Source organism: Pteropus alecto, unplaced genomic scaffold (genome assembly GCF_000325575.1).
Source record: "Pteropus alecto unplaced genomic scaffold, ASM32557v1 scaffold189, whole genome shotgun sequence".
Classification (NCBI taxonomy): Eukaryota; Metazoa; Chordata; class Mammalia; order Chiroptera; family Pteropodidae; genus Pteropus; species Pteropus alecto.
The window spans coordinates 4,183,481-4,196,263 of record NW_006442117.1 but is presented as its reverse complement, the minus strand read 5'-3'; the positions used below and the strand labels follow the sequence as shown (position 1 = coordinate 4,196,263).

General features: G+C 45.4%; 1 protein-coding gene across 1 annotated transcript in view; it reads right to left on the bottom strand.

Annotated features, from left to right (window-relative positions):
- RYR2 (ryanodine receptor 2) overlaps nucleotides 1-12,783 on the bottom strand; it is a 561,319-nt gene that overhangs the window by 57,672 nt on the left and 490,864 nt on the right. The window contains 2 exon segments of the mRNA XM_025039067.1: nucleotides 666-765; nucleotides 9,648-9,701. Coding sequence (XP_024894835.1) covers nucleotides 666-765; nucleotides 9,648-9,701 — 154 coding nt within the window.

Sequence of the window (12,783 nt, the reverse complement as noted above, 5' to 3'; positions counted from 1 at the left end):
CGTTTGGGAGAGGGTTGCTTAAAACAGAGTGTACCGCCATCACTTTTCCATTGCATGACGAATTATAGTAAAAATGTTTTCAAAAATATTACTAATGTAAGAAAAAAAATCTTGAAATGGCTGGTACTGAAAAATATACTACTACTATGATTGCTAAAAAGGCCTCACTTAAAAGTCTACACATTTATATGAAAGGTCTACAATCTGCGGCGAGCTCAACACCCGTTTTTGTAAAGAAAGTTTTACTGGAACACGGCCGTGCCGTTTGCTTACATACTGCCTCCAGCTGCTTTCGCACTGCTGTGACAGAGACCGCGTAGCAGCAAAGCTGAAAATATTTACGACGTGGCCTTTCACAGGAAACGTCTGCTCATCCCTCATTGATAGGATCAGTTTGCTAGGGTTGTGTCACAGTAGCGTGTCCAAAGCTTTATGAACAGAAAGAAATGTCTTGTAACACGGCTCCGAGAGAAAGAGTCGAGACTGCCCAGTAAAGGAGAGCTCGCCTTTAAGTCACCTGCGCTGGTCACGAATCAGAAATTTCGGGGATAGTCCGCAGCCTGACTATCGGAGCTCCCAGGTGCAGAGATGGGGTGCGGGGAGGGCTCAGGCACGTGCTGGGGGGGGCAGGGGAGGGGGCAATGGCAGTGGGGCGGGGGGCTCACCTTTGCTGGCGCTGACGGTCTGCAGCACCATCTCAGCGGCCCCGCGGTCGTGCAGCCGGGCTTGTTGGTACAGAAGCTTTTGCTTTTCCATTTCTTTTTCCTGAACACAAATCCCAACCGTTTATGTTGTGGCGGTCAGTGAGCAGCTCTCTACAAACCACAGTTTTAGTCATCTCCTCATGTATGGGCTCTATGACAACATTATGGACCATTTCAACACCAGCGATGTTACTGTACAGATGTTAACATATTCGACTCTTGGTTTGATTTCAACTGGTTTATCAGGATGGATTTTTCTCAATTTTCATAATTTGATCAGTCCAAAGCCTGTATCACGGATTTGAAGTAACTGTACTTCATCATTGAAACTTGCACTTTCTGAATTATACATTCGTGCATAAGTTTGTCACGTTTTTTAAAAAAATCTCCCATGTCATGGCCATAACTTGATACTGCTCAGCAAATGGCTCGAGTTGCAAGTTATCACTGAATGACAGAAAAACGTTCACTGAGACATGTTGGAGTTTAAGCAAAATCGAAAGCTGATATGGATAAAAGGTAGGCTTCAACCAAGTGGCGGACTTATGATACATTAACTCCCCGGTGTCCCCCAAGGGAAAAAAGAAGCAATGTGCCTTTATATTTTGTATTTTCTGGCGGTAACAAACAATACTGCATGGTGCCGCTGGGGCGATGGCTGGAGTTTGTTCTTTTCCACTCATACTACCACTAAAACCATAAAGAAGAAAATAAAAATAAAATATAAAGGCACAGCAAGTTCAAGACCGAGAGGATCATTCACTTGAGCTATCCATTTCGCTGGAGATTTGAGACGGAACTAAGCAGTATAAGTTGCAGAATGAGAGTTGCATAGAGCCCCGTGACAGCGAGTCCATCAAATGGCGTGGTAGAGAAGCTTAGTCAATGGGACATGAAACGGTCAATTAGTATCATGTCCGTAAACACAACGGCCAAAACATATATGACCTCGGAGCAGGAAGAGCTGCAGCAGAAGCAGCCAGAGTGACAGCTTTGCTGCCATAAACTTTCCATCCAAAGTACGGAAAATAGACACTGGAAGATGGAAGAGGTTTAAAAAATGAAGGCTTGCTAGTTACAGAATATGAAAAATAAAGGAAACTAAAAGGAGCGGGGGAAGAAATGGGCTCAAACGAATGAGAAAAAGAAACCTTTAAACCGAAAGCAACCGACACAGACAGTTATGCTGTTACCAGAGAGTTCTCGCCGATGCTGGCAAGATGGTTTCTTAAATCTTTGATAATATCGTGCTGCGAAAACAAAATCGATCAGGGTTTTGTTTTGTTTTTTCATACTACAGTTAGCGCTCTTGCAGTTAAAATTTTATTCTTTCTTAAATTATGTGGCAGGCCTAAATGGAAGCAGAGAAAAGAAAAAAAAAGGCAGCTTTGCTTTGTAGGTAGCCATGCTGACACCTAAAAGGTTTGCCTTCATGTTTAAACCTCTTCCTGTGGAGTCAAAAACAGAACGAGAACGAAACCACACGGACACACAAAACCATATTGTCATCACAACACAGTTTCGGGGAGCTCGTCTGCTCTGCAGGCGTTTGGAATCGGTGAGCAGCGTCCGATTCTTCCTTTCAGATCCAACAATCTCTCCCCCGCTCCCGCTGCCAGACCCGCGCACGGGCTGTCGCCGCCCAGGGTCCCCGGCTCCTTTGGTGAGTGTTCCCATAAGAGGGTGATGAGAGATGACTGGCTTAGGAACCGTCCTGTCGTCTTCATCAATGGCAGAGGCAAGGCGGGTAGAAAGACGCGACAAGACATAAACTCGTCGGGACACCCAAAGAAGATGCGCGCCAGCGGCACGCCACGTGTTCTTGAGGGAAAAAACCAAAACGATAACCTTCGCCGTTGGGGCTCTAAACACGGGGGACCAGCTCAAAGATCCGCCAGCATGACCTGTGCAGACTCTCTAAGGCCCCGGCATCCTTTTCAGTAACTTAAATCGTGAGGGACGAGTGGACGGCACGAGGATCAGGACACAGACGGGACGTCCGCTTGCCTGCTTCACAGAACAAAGTCCCCGGGCGGAGACCACGCGCACCTTTCCCACACAGCCTCTAAAGGTCCAGAACGATCGACGTCGCAGGGGCGGTGAGGACACGCGCTTGAAAAAATACTGAACTACAAAAGGTGCAGTGACGGAGGCAGCAAGAGAAGCACTTTGTAAAGAGGGGTCGGGGCGACCCCAGGACTCCTGTCAATGGGACATGGAGTGGGGACTCCCCTCAGGCCGGGTGGGGGCTCCCCCTCCAGGAGGCCTTCAGTGTCCTTTCAGGAGCTCTGCCCTTCGACCCCTGCCATTCGCTCCGTGATTTAATCTTGTCATTGGAAATTCTATCGCAACATAAAAAAATAAAACCTTGACGGCCAAGCCAGAGGTTTTCAGACAATAAAATGATGGATTGAGTAGAAAGGAAAATAAAAACCTTTCATTTGAAATTTACTGCGGATTCGCTTTTCTAAGCAGATTGCAAACCGATCTCTTAAAACTATCTTACTCAGGAAAATCACGCCTCAAAGCACCTTTTTACAGATGGAGTCCCTACCCCACCCCGGATTCAGCTTCAAGTTGCGAAAGGGTCAAATAAACATGACAGCTTCGCCCTGCAATTTAGTTTCCAGGTTACAAAGACAGAGTGGGGGGAGGAGGGGGCAGGAAAAGAGCAGCCTCAGTTGAGCTTTCCCTGAGGCGAACAGTTCTGATTGCCAGGAAGAACCAAGAGGTATCAGCTGCTTTGCTAATACGATGGTCAGTCTTTCCAAGGTCAAGGGTGGTCGTAAACCAAACCACGATCAATTCACAGGGGCCGAAAGGAAGTATTCAACATCATGACTGGTTTTTAGTATAACGGAAATGTGTCATAAAATCGCTAATATTCTTCCGTTTTATCTGAGAGTGCTTCGAGCTTTTAGCACTTGACAGGGGGCACGGTGAAAGGCCTGAAGAAAAACATCGATTCGGTTCTTCAACAACGCGCCTTATATGCGAAAAAATGTTGAAATAAAAAGAATCGATTACTACTGTCTCTTGCTATTTGGTGGAGAAGATAGTCTGTCCCCACATGGAGGTGAACAGGGACTTTAAGCCAGGGCAGCCCGTCGACGGCAAGACGGTTCGCGGAGCTCCTGGAGGCCCTCGCTCGGGCGCGTGGACGAGCATCGCGGGCGGCAGCGACCACCTGAGTCTCCCTGGCTTCTTCCCTTCTCTGCGCTTCCACGCCCCTGGCAACGGCTGAGAAGGTTTTCGTAATGTTTTCCTCTTAAACTGATGTGGGAACTAGTTATAAGTGAGTAGAAGTTTCCAGGACCTAACCTCTTTTTAAAGATATTTTCCATAACGTATTAACCGTATCAGTCAACATTTAAATAATCTTATCCGGCATCTTAAACGCAGTCATAACCTATCCAGGTGATGCTGACTCAATGTTACTAGGGAAAAAACTGAAATACAGAAGATGCAACTGGATAACTGTGAGGACGAAGCTGAAAGGCAGTGAAGTGGTACCAGTAACTCGCTATGTGACAGAAACAGGTCACCTCGGACTAAGGGAGACCGAGTACACGTCACAGACACGTTCTCCACTCGGGTTAATTTTGTCCTGTTTTCCAGCTTCTGAAACTACAGGTTGGCCACTTTCATACAGATTTTTCTCTCAGTACTAGGAAAACACTTAGAAAATTATAACCTTGCTTAATGATAGATGGATCCCCCAACTTTTTAATCTTAAATTTAATTTTTAAAAATTAAATAAATGTGTACGGTCTTCCTATTCTTCCAAACACCTGATACTCAACCATCCTCGGATGAACTTTGTTGTACAAATCCTCAAAGAGTTACTTTTACTGAATTTCTAAGGACCTTTGCCATGTTATCATCTGTCATCCTCTTCACAGAGACCGTCGGGGAAAAAAAAACTGCTTCAGGAATTTTCGCTCCTCCTCAACAAGACTACCTTTATTTTATTCATAGAATAAATTATTAAATTTATGTGATTTTATTTTGGCTCCTAAAAAGCTTGGAATCAGTAGTGCAGACAACTTGCAGAGACGCGACAGCACGGTTTCTGGGCTAATGTCAGTCTCCAAAGCCGCGCCTGCATGTCCCCAAATCCCTTTTAGCCCTGACACTTTTTCCCCTTCGCCAGGCCATGTTATGTATAACTGTGTGATGTTCTAAACCCCAAACTAGGAAAAGGTAGAGATACGTATGTGTGCGTATGTAAAGCTACGCATTATTTTCTATAAAGAATCATTGTGACATTTCTACTCTAAAAACATATGGTTTATTTTCTTTTTCTGCTCTTCCACAAAAGGTCAGAACATAAAAATGTACATGCTTCTATCGATATTTACGTGATTAGAAGAACTAGGAAATTTCTCGCAAAATGAACTTCCTCTTGAGTAGCAAATCGGACCCTTTGACCAGTGGCTAAGACCCCTGAGGACACCGAGTTCAAGGCTTTTCGTTCACAGCACGGAAAGCAGAGGCACAGCAGGTAGAGGTGGCCGCGGGGCGCCTGGCCGGCCGGCGTGGGTCACATGGGTCGCCTGCCGGGGGCCGTGCTCCCTCCCGTGCCGCACGCGGGCTCCGCGGGCTCCCCGGCTTGGTCTCAGCGGGAAAGCGAAACTGGCTAAATGGCATTAATAGCAGCAAATGCGCGCGGGGCTGGCTGCGCTGGCTGGGGTCTGGGTGCCTCCCGTGCGTAAACTAACTCAGCCCTCATCACGATCCTGTGACGTGGACACTACTGTCAGCTCCACTTCACAGACGGGGAAGCTGAGGCTCGCGAGCACGCGGGCGGTGCCGCTGGGATTCACACGCGGGCGGGCCCCCTGAGCGTCTGCACCCCACCGTGTGCACAGTGCGGTCCAGCACAAGCTCCCGCTGGCCGTTTTTAAAATGATGGCACATGAAGTCAAATCATCATGCATGTCAAAAAGGCACCAAATTATATATTTAAATATACGTCTTCTACGGAGTCGCCATTTAGGCCAGACGCTCACATGCATAAATCACCATCTATGACACAGAGGGAGGCTTCCTCCGCCCAGAACCGCCTGCCCAAGCCCCCCTGTCTCCAGGCCGTGGCAACTTGCCTTGCTTTGGCCCTAGGAAGGACACATGGCCTTACTGTGGTTAGGGAAGTTGACTGCTACCCCGCTCCCATGCACTAACCCCATGCTGATGGAAGTGGGGAGACTGCCAGGTTCCACGGTGCACACTGCCCCTGGGAGCGTCTGACACAAGAGCATCAGACACAACGGAGCAGCGGGCAGGATCGCTGAGCAGCGGGCGGGATCGCTGAGCAGCCGTGCTCAGCGCAGGAGGGCGCCACGCCACGCCGCGTGGACGCTCTATCCTTCCCTGCATCAGTCTGTCCCCTCACTCACGCTTCCCTGGGACCGTAACACCCCCGGCTCCAGTAAAGTGTCAGCCCGTCATCTCTGGCTTTGTTGCCTAGGGAACCTGGGCTGCTACAACACAGGGGCTTTCCTTAGATTAGCAGTCAGCAGGTTACAGCAAAGGCATGAGCATCTGAGAACACTGGCCATCAACATCCCTCCCCACTGTCCCACAGAGCTTCTGCAGTAGGAACCAAAGAACTAAATTTTCTTGGAAAAAGGAACAATTATTTCAATGTTTTATACCCATAGCTATATTTTCAATGTTTTTATACTTAAGGGTTCTCTTTTGTAAGATTCAGGAAGGCCTTCTAATTCAGATCACTGCGTTCCTATGAAGAGAACAAAATCAACCCAAAGACCCACTTATGTAGCTATGGGCAAGGGGACAATGCATAGCCAGTTCCTTCCTACAGAATTACCAAACAAACGAATCCTATTCAAAATAAGATCATTGGAAAGGCCAGACGAAAGTGCTATTTTAAGTGAGTAGAGCTATACAACATCAGTCCGTAAGATACTGTGGATCTAAATTGATTCTTCCACACTTAATGGCACATAGTGTAGAATATGAGCTGGGTACTGGTCTGAGTTCTTACGTAGGGATGATGTCATTTCAGTTATGCCTGAGGCCCATCGGGAAGAGAATTCAGTTAGTCTCCTAAATTTCTATCACTGAATGCCAGCTCTACCACAGACATATTTAGTGTTTAAGACACAAGAAATGTCCTTAATCAATAATGTTGAATAACAGGACCTCAGGAGCTCATCGGAAAATTCACCTGTGAATTAGAGATCAGGCATCTGCCTAAGATGTGCAGCTGCCTAATATCTGAGAAAATGTTCTCGAAAGCAAGTCAACGCTCCGCTTCCCTAGCTTACCTGAGCTCCGGCGTCATCTCAGTAAGTAATAAATCGACATTAAGGTACCTTAATATTCCAGAGAATGTTTTCGCTGCATGTCAATCATTTAATTTCGTATCCTCAGGTTTTGGAGAGCAGCAGTAGAAGCAGCAGCCGCCTGAGGAATGCTGCTGTATATTTTGTAAATTCATAGTTTAAAAACGTGGTCTGCTCTGGTACCAAAGCTCTTTGATGATCTCACTGAGCAAAACACGTCAGCTAAGAAAAACAAAGTTATTCGACTTGAAACACTATTGTTTATTTGTTGCTATTATTATTTGCTTTGGCTTATGAAAAATTCCAAGGTAAATAAAGTAATTAACTGTAGTAATTAACATTTCAGGTAAGTGCTAAAACGTTTCTTCCCTTTCAGTTAATCTCGGCCTCTACATAAGATTTAACTGTTCTTTTTTTTATAGTTTTAATATTGAAGTAAGTGCAAATCTAAAAACGGCTATATGTAATAATTAAATTACAATCAATTATTGAAAAAGGAGTTGAAGGAAAAGTGTACTTTGCATTTATTACGATGAAGCAGGGGATGGAATCGTCGCGTTCAAGCAGGCAAGTTTTGAGAGAGGAGCGTGTGAGTGAAACACACAGGCATTTCGGTCCCCTCTCCCTACTGTCCCCGTCTCTTGAGCTCCACTTTATTCCTCACGCAAATTTTCCTCACGATGCCGCATTTTTTATATCTCAATATATTGTTGTAATGCTAGATCGAAATGTTTTCTATCAGCAAATTTTACAAGCACTTAGCTATTCGAAATACTAAGAAACAGAAATAATCAAGCTCTTCCCTAGAATGAAATGCTGGAATGGACACTGAAGGCACGGAACAGAATCTCCAGTTGTTGAGAGAAGGCATCGCCAGCCCAGTGGAAAAGCAGACTTGTTTCCAGTGTCACCAGGAAGGCCATTTTTCAAGTTTCTTTTCAAGTGATGAGATTGGTATTTAAAACAAACAAACAAACAAACAAAAAAACGCTGAGAGATGAGGCCGGACGCTGCCCTGCAAAGACCTCACCTGCGAGCCCAGGGCAGGGACGGGGCTGGCTGCCGCCCCAGCACGGGGTGCAGCTCCGAGTTAGCACGGAGCACGATGTCAAACTACGAGCCACTCGGACTGCAAGAAGAATAAACCCGGGCGAGGCAGGGACGGGAAGAGCCCGCATGCACCGGGGCCAGAAGCCCGCGGAAAGATCGCAAGACCTTTGGTTACAGAAGAATCCGAGACATTGGGTCTAACAAAAAGGTCAATGTCACAGAAAGCAAAACTCGGACCCAGACACATACACACACATACACAGTTTACCTTGCTGCGCTGCGATCCTGTGACCTTAGGAAGGATGAGGACAGAAGCAAAATAGCAATAAACAACTGCTCTGGAGACAGCCCGCAGGGGGCAAGCGGCTGCGCGTCAGAAAAACAACGTTATTTGCCGCTCACGGTTCATTCAAATCTACCTCGGTTTCTTATCGCTAAAGAGGGACTCGAGAACAGATTATGTACACATTAGAAAAGACCATGGCGCCCCACAGAAAATTAACTTTAGGGCATTCCTCTCGGCCAGCCATTGTCATGGGTTATTCTCAAATTAGTCTGTTCTCGTACTTTTTTAGACACTGACTTCAAGGCAGCAGAGATGCTCGCGAGCGTCATTTCGATCCAGAATGAGGCACTTCGCTATGTCCAGCCCCCGCCTACACCGTTTTGTGCGTCCACTGTAAGTAGAGACTTACTGCAGGATCCCAATATATTTCCAGACTTCTAGCTCAAAGGCCACACGTGTAAATCAATAGAAAAGTAAAAACAAAAAAACAAAAAAACAAAAAAAAACACACAAAAAAAACCCCTATTTCCTTCCACTTTCTTTCTTTTTGAAAATTCTAAAATCAAAAGAAACTAAAAAAACAAAAACAAAAACAATAAATAAGGAGACAGTAGTTAGAACACCTAGTTTCTATCCTAAAAAGCAGAAGTACAGGCTACGCGAAGGGGGGAATAATATTTACTTTCCTTGTGGCTAGTTAACACTGAACAGTACTTCAAATTATGCAGATGTTTAAAAGCTGAGAACGTTTGAGAAAATAACTATAAAACAGAAGGTAGTCCTGGGAGCATACGCACTCCTGCCTCATGCAAGCAAGGTGCACGATGTGCCACCCTCTGCATATGTACAGGAATGAGTGACCTAACCGGGCAGAAGTCACAAGAGGCCAAATATTCCTGACTTCTTCAATTCAGGGAAAAAATATCAAATCACGGGTTTAATTAAAACTTGATGCTGCGTTGCTCTCCAATAAGTATTTTCCTCACGTGTCTGTTTGAAATTTCAGACCACAGCGTTCAGAGATGAGGACGATCAGAAGCAGCGTCTCGTCTCTGAGCTTCTCAGGAGCACTCATCCTGGACATATGGGTTCACGTGATCATTTAACTAGCCTATGTCCCTCGGTCTTAACGCCAGCAAATGTTAGGACTCAGATTGTACACCCCGCTCCTGACATGCAGCTCCCTCGACACAGTAAGCTGCGAGAAGCCATGAAGCGAGAAACGTAAATGTCAGTTATAAGCTGTGAAACGATGCTTCCAAGTCAAAAAAGATGATCTAGAAAGATCCATCTTACCTCGAAACTCTTCACTTCTTCTTCACTATCATCATCTTCCTCGTCATGACAACTCTGATACGTGGAAAAATTTAAAAAAGGACAACAGGATTAGAATATGTCGAGGCAGACAGTCCAGAAGAACTTAGCGTAGAATATCAAATCGTTTGCACTAATTTATCGACATTGCTTAAATATATGTAATACATTAGGTACACTGGGCTTAGAGGACATCAATTAAAAGAAATTTTTATTGTGCTTTTACAAAATTAAAACATTAAACTACCAATTTTATCCATCTCATGGAGATATTTGCGAGGGCAATTGTCATAATACACATTCTACTTTTTCATGCATTTGCCTCGTTCAAACCAAATCACAAGCCATAAAGACAAACACCTGTTTTCTTTTTATGAGGTCATCACAGTTCGCTAACACAGATACTTGCAATAACAATTAAAATTAACAGAAAGCAGTGTCCATTAATTAAAGCAAATCTTGTAATCCCTTTTCAAGTTCATTTTTTTAAAATTTGGTCCAAAGGAAGACAGGGAAAATGTAACTGCTACTGATATTATGCTTTTACAGGAAAACGGCAAAACTGACTGTTCTATTATTTTGAGTTAATTTTCCCGGAAATGAGATGGCCGTCGTGCTAACCCATGCTGGCACGTTTATCTAATCCGGCCACTGAGATTCCCACAGCAGGCGGAGCCGTGCGGTGCTCGGCATGGCCCAGGGCGCGGAGCCTGGCCGGGTCCAAGGGTTCAAACCCCGCTGCCGCCTGTCATTGGCTTCACTCACTCCCCTCCCGCCCAGGTCTGGTTTCCTCATATTTAAAGTGGAAATAAGGAAACGAATACCCAAGTCCTGAGAGGACCACGTGACTTAATACATATAAATTCTCTGTCACTTAGGAATAAGTATCTGAAAAATAATCAGCTTTTAACAAATCTTAACTACTGTTATTGTTGCGGTCCACAATTAGGAGCATCACATGACCAGAGGAAGCCGGTCAGTGAGAGGACTGTGGTGGGAGGAGCCCGTCACCCCTGGACGCCAGGTCACCCCAACCCTCCCGAGGCTTCCTTATGGTGGGCCAGCCCTGCCGAGCCCGAGGAGCACAGGGGGCGAGCGGCTGAACACGCTCCCGGTCAGAAAAGTGCTTCTAGTGCAGCGCTGCAGCGGGGCGGGGAGGCCGGGCTCAGGTGTGACAGACGCGACAGGCTCTAAAGGTGCCTCGCATTCTTTCGCTCGTTCAACAGGTATGGACTGAGCATGGATCCTTCCAGGTACAACATGGACACGGTTTGCAAAAGAGAAAATAATGCTGACACAGCCGTGTGACAGTTTCACTGGTGGGACAGGTGCTAAATAGTATGTTTCGCCAGAAAAGCAAAGGTTATAGTCATTCGTTCCGAGTGCAGGAAACTTCCCACTAGGCGCTAATGTCACCTTGACTCCATGTCATCAGTCAGCCAGGAGTTTTGGAATAAAAACCCAGAGAACTTCAGTAAAACCCATCGGGAAGGCACACCTGCGGCCCTCCACAGACACTGTCCCGCTGATGCTGGCTACGGAGCAGCCGGGCTCATCCGCCCTCACGGCGCCCAGCACCGGGCTGCCCTCCACCTCCGACACCGATTAGGAGTGAAAAACACGCCGGCTAATCGCTGACAAGTGTGTTTACTGTTTAAGCAAATGAGAACAGTAATACAACATGTCTCTCGAGGACACAAAGTTTAAAATGTTCTCAAGTACAACATTACCTCCTATATAAATGTCATTACTTTCAGAAACACTGGGGAGGAACCAGGTTTGAGATAAAGAATACATTCTGAAAATGTGTCATTTTGAGCTATAATGATATGCTTTTAAGCTATAAAATTCACATAATGTTTGCTTTTGTATAAAAAATGTAGAGCTCTAGCAGATGGATATTTTCTACAAAGAATTATATTGAAGTCAAATATTTTAAACTTTAAAAGAAAATCTTTCTAAAAAATTTAGTGAGATTTATTTCTGATAAGGTTAAAAACTGATTTTTTTAATATATAAAACCTATTAAGCCTGATCTATTTGGCATATACGTGTATCTGACAAAATCCATCAAACTCACAAACCACTTTAAACCTCTGACTGACATTAGGGCGTGATGGGACCACATGGAAACTCTAGCTGATCTCCGGCAACTTTCTAACGTACTGGACAAAAACGCAAGATTCGGGATGACGGTTTCCTTGGCGGCGAGGCTGGGTGGGTGAACGGGGACAGAACATCGCACATAAGTTACCGTCAAGGTCCGAGCTTTTCTCGTGAAAAGCTAAGTGAAGTTTGGGGTATTTCCCATAACATAACGTCATGTAAAATGATGTATTCTTTCTACATTATTAGAAATAACTAAATAACTAAATAAAATGAGGCTACTAACGGACCCATGGTAAGAGTGTATCGTGAATCCAGGCTACGATTAACCTGATTCTGTGCTGCTATACTTGGAAAACAATTAACACTGTCAATAAAAACCGGGTTAAGATGTAAACGATGCCTTCAAAAAGTCCTGCGTGGTGCAGGAAGACATGAAGACGCAGTCTTCTGAACTGAGTTCAAGTTTCAAGACCCAAGGCAAAGACAATTATACGCAAATGCAAATGACTATTGGTGCACCCTGAGACCCGGGGAGGCCAAGGGGACGCTCAGGCCCTGGACAGCGTTCTAAGAAGTTTGAAACCAGTCTCCAAAATCAGCGCCATAGGTACATACGGGCGAGCGCACTTGTCGAGCTTGTGGTCAACATAAACGGACACTGGATGATGGAACTGAACTTTAAAAATACGTTGGTCTTGGGCAATGGTCTGACACTAGTTAGAGGAATGATGTCATATACTTAATTAAAACGTACATCAGCTGTCAAAATACACATATATGACATAAAACTCAACAGAAATCATCAATGACATCAGGTTGACAGGTGAGCTCGAAAGGAAACAAACACGATCCGGCTGCTAAAAAATTAACGAATTCTTACGCCGCATTGCAAATGTACAGGGTCCGAAGGCGGAATCAGCCAGGACCGAGTCCCAGCATGCCCCGCACGAGTGACTCGCACTGAGCGTACTGTGCTGGTTACGAGCTGGGCGGCTCGCTGACAGAGCAT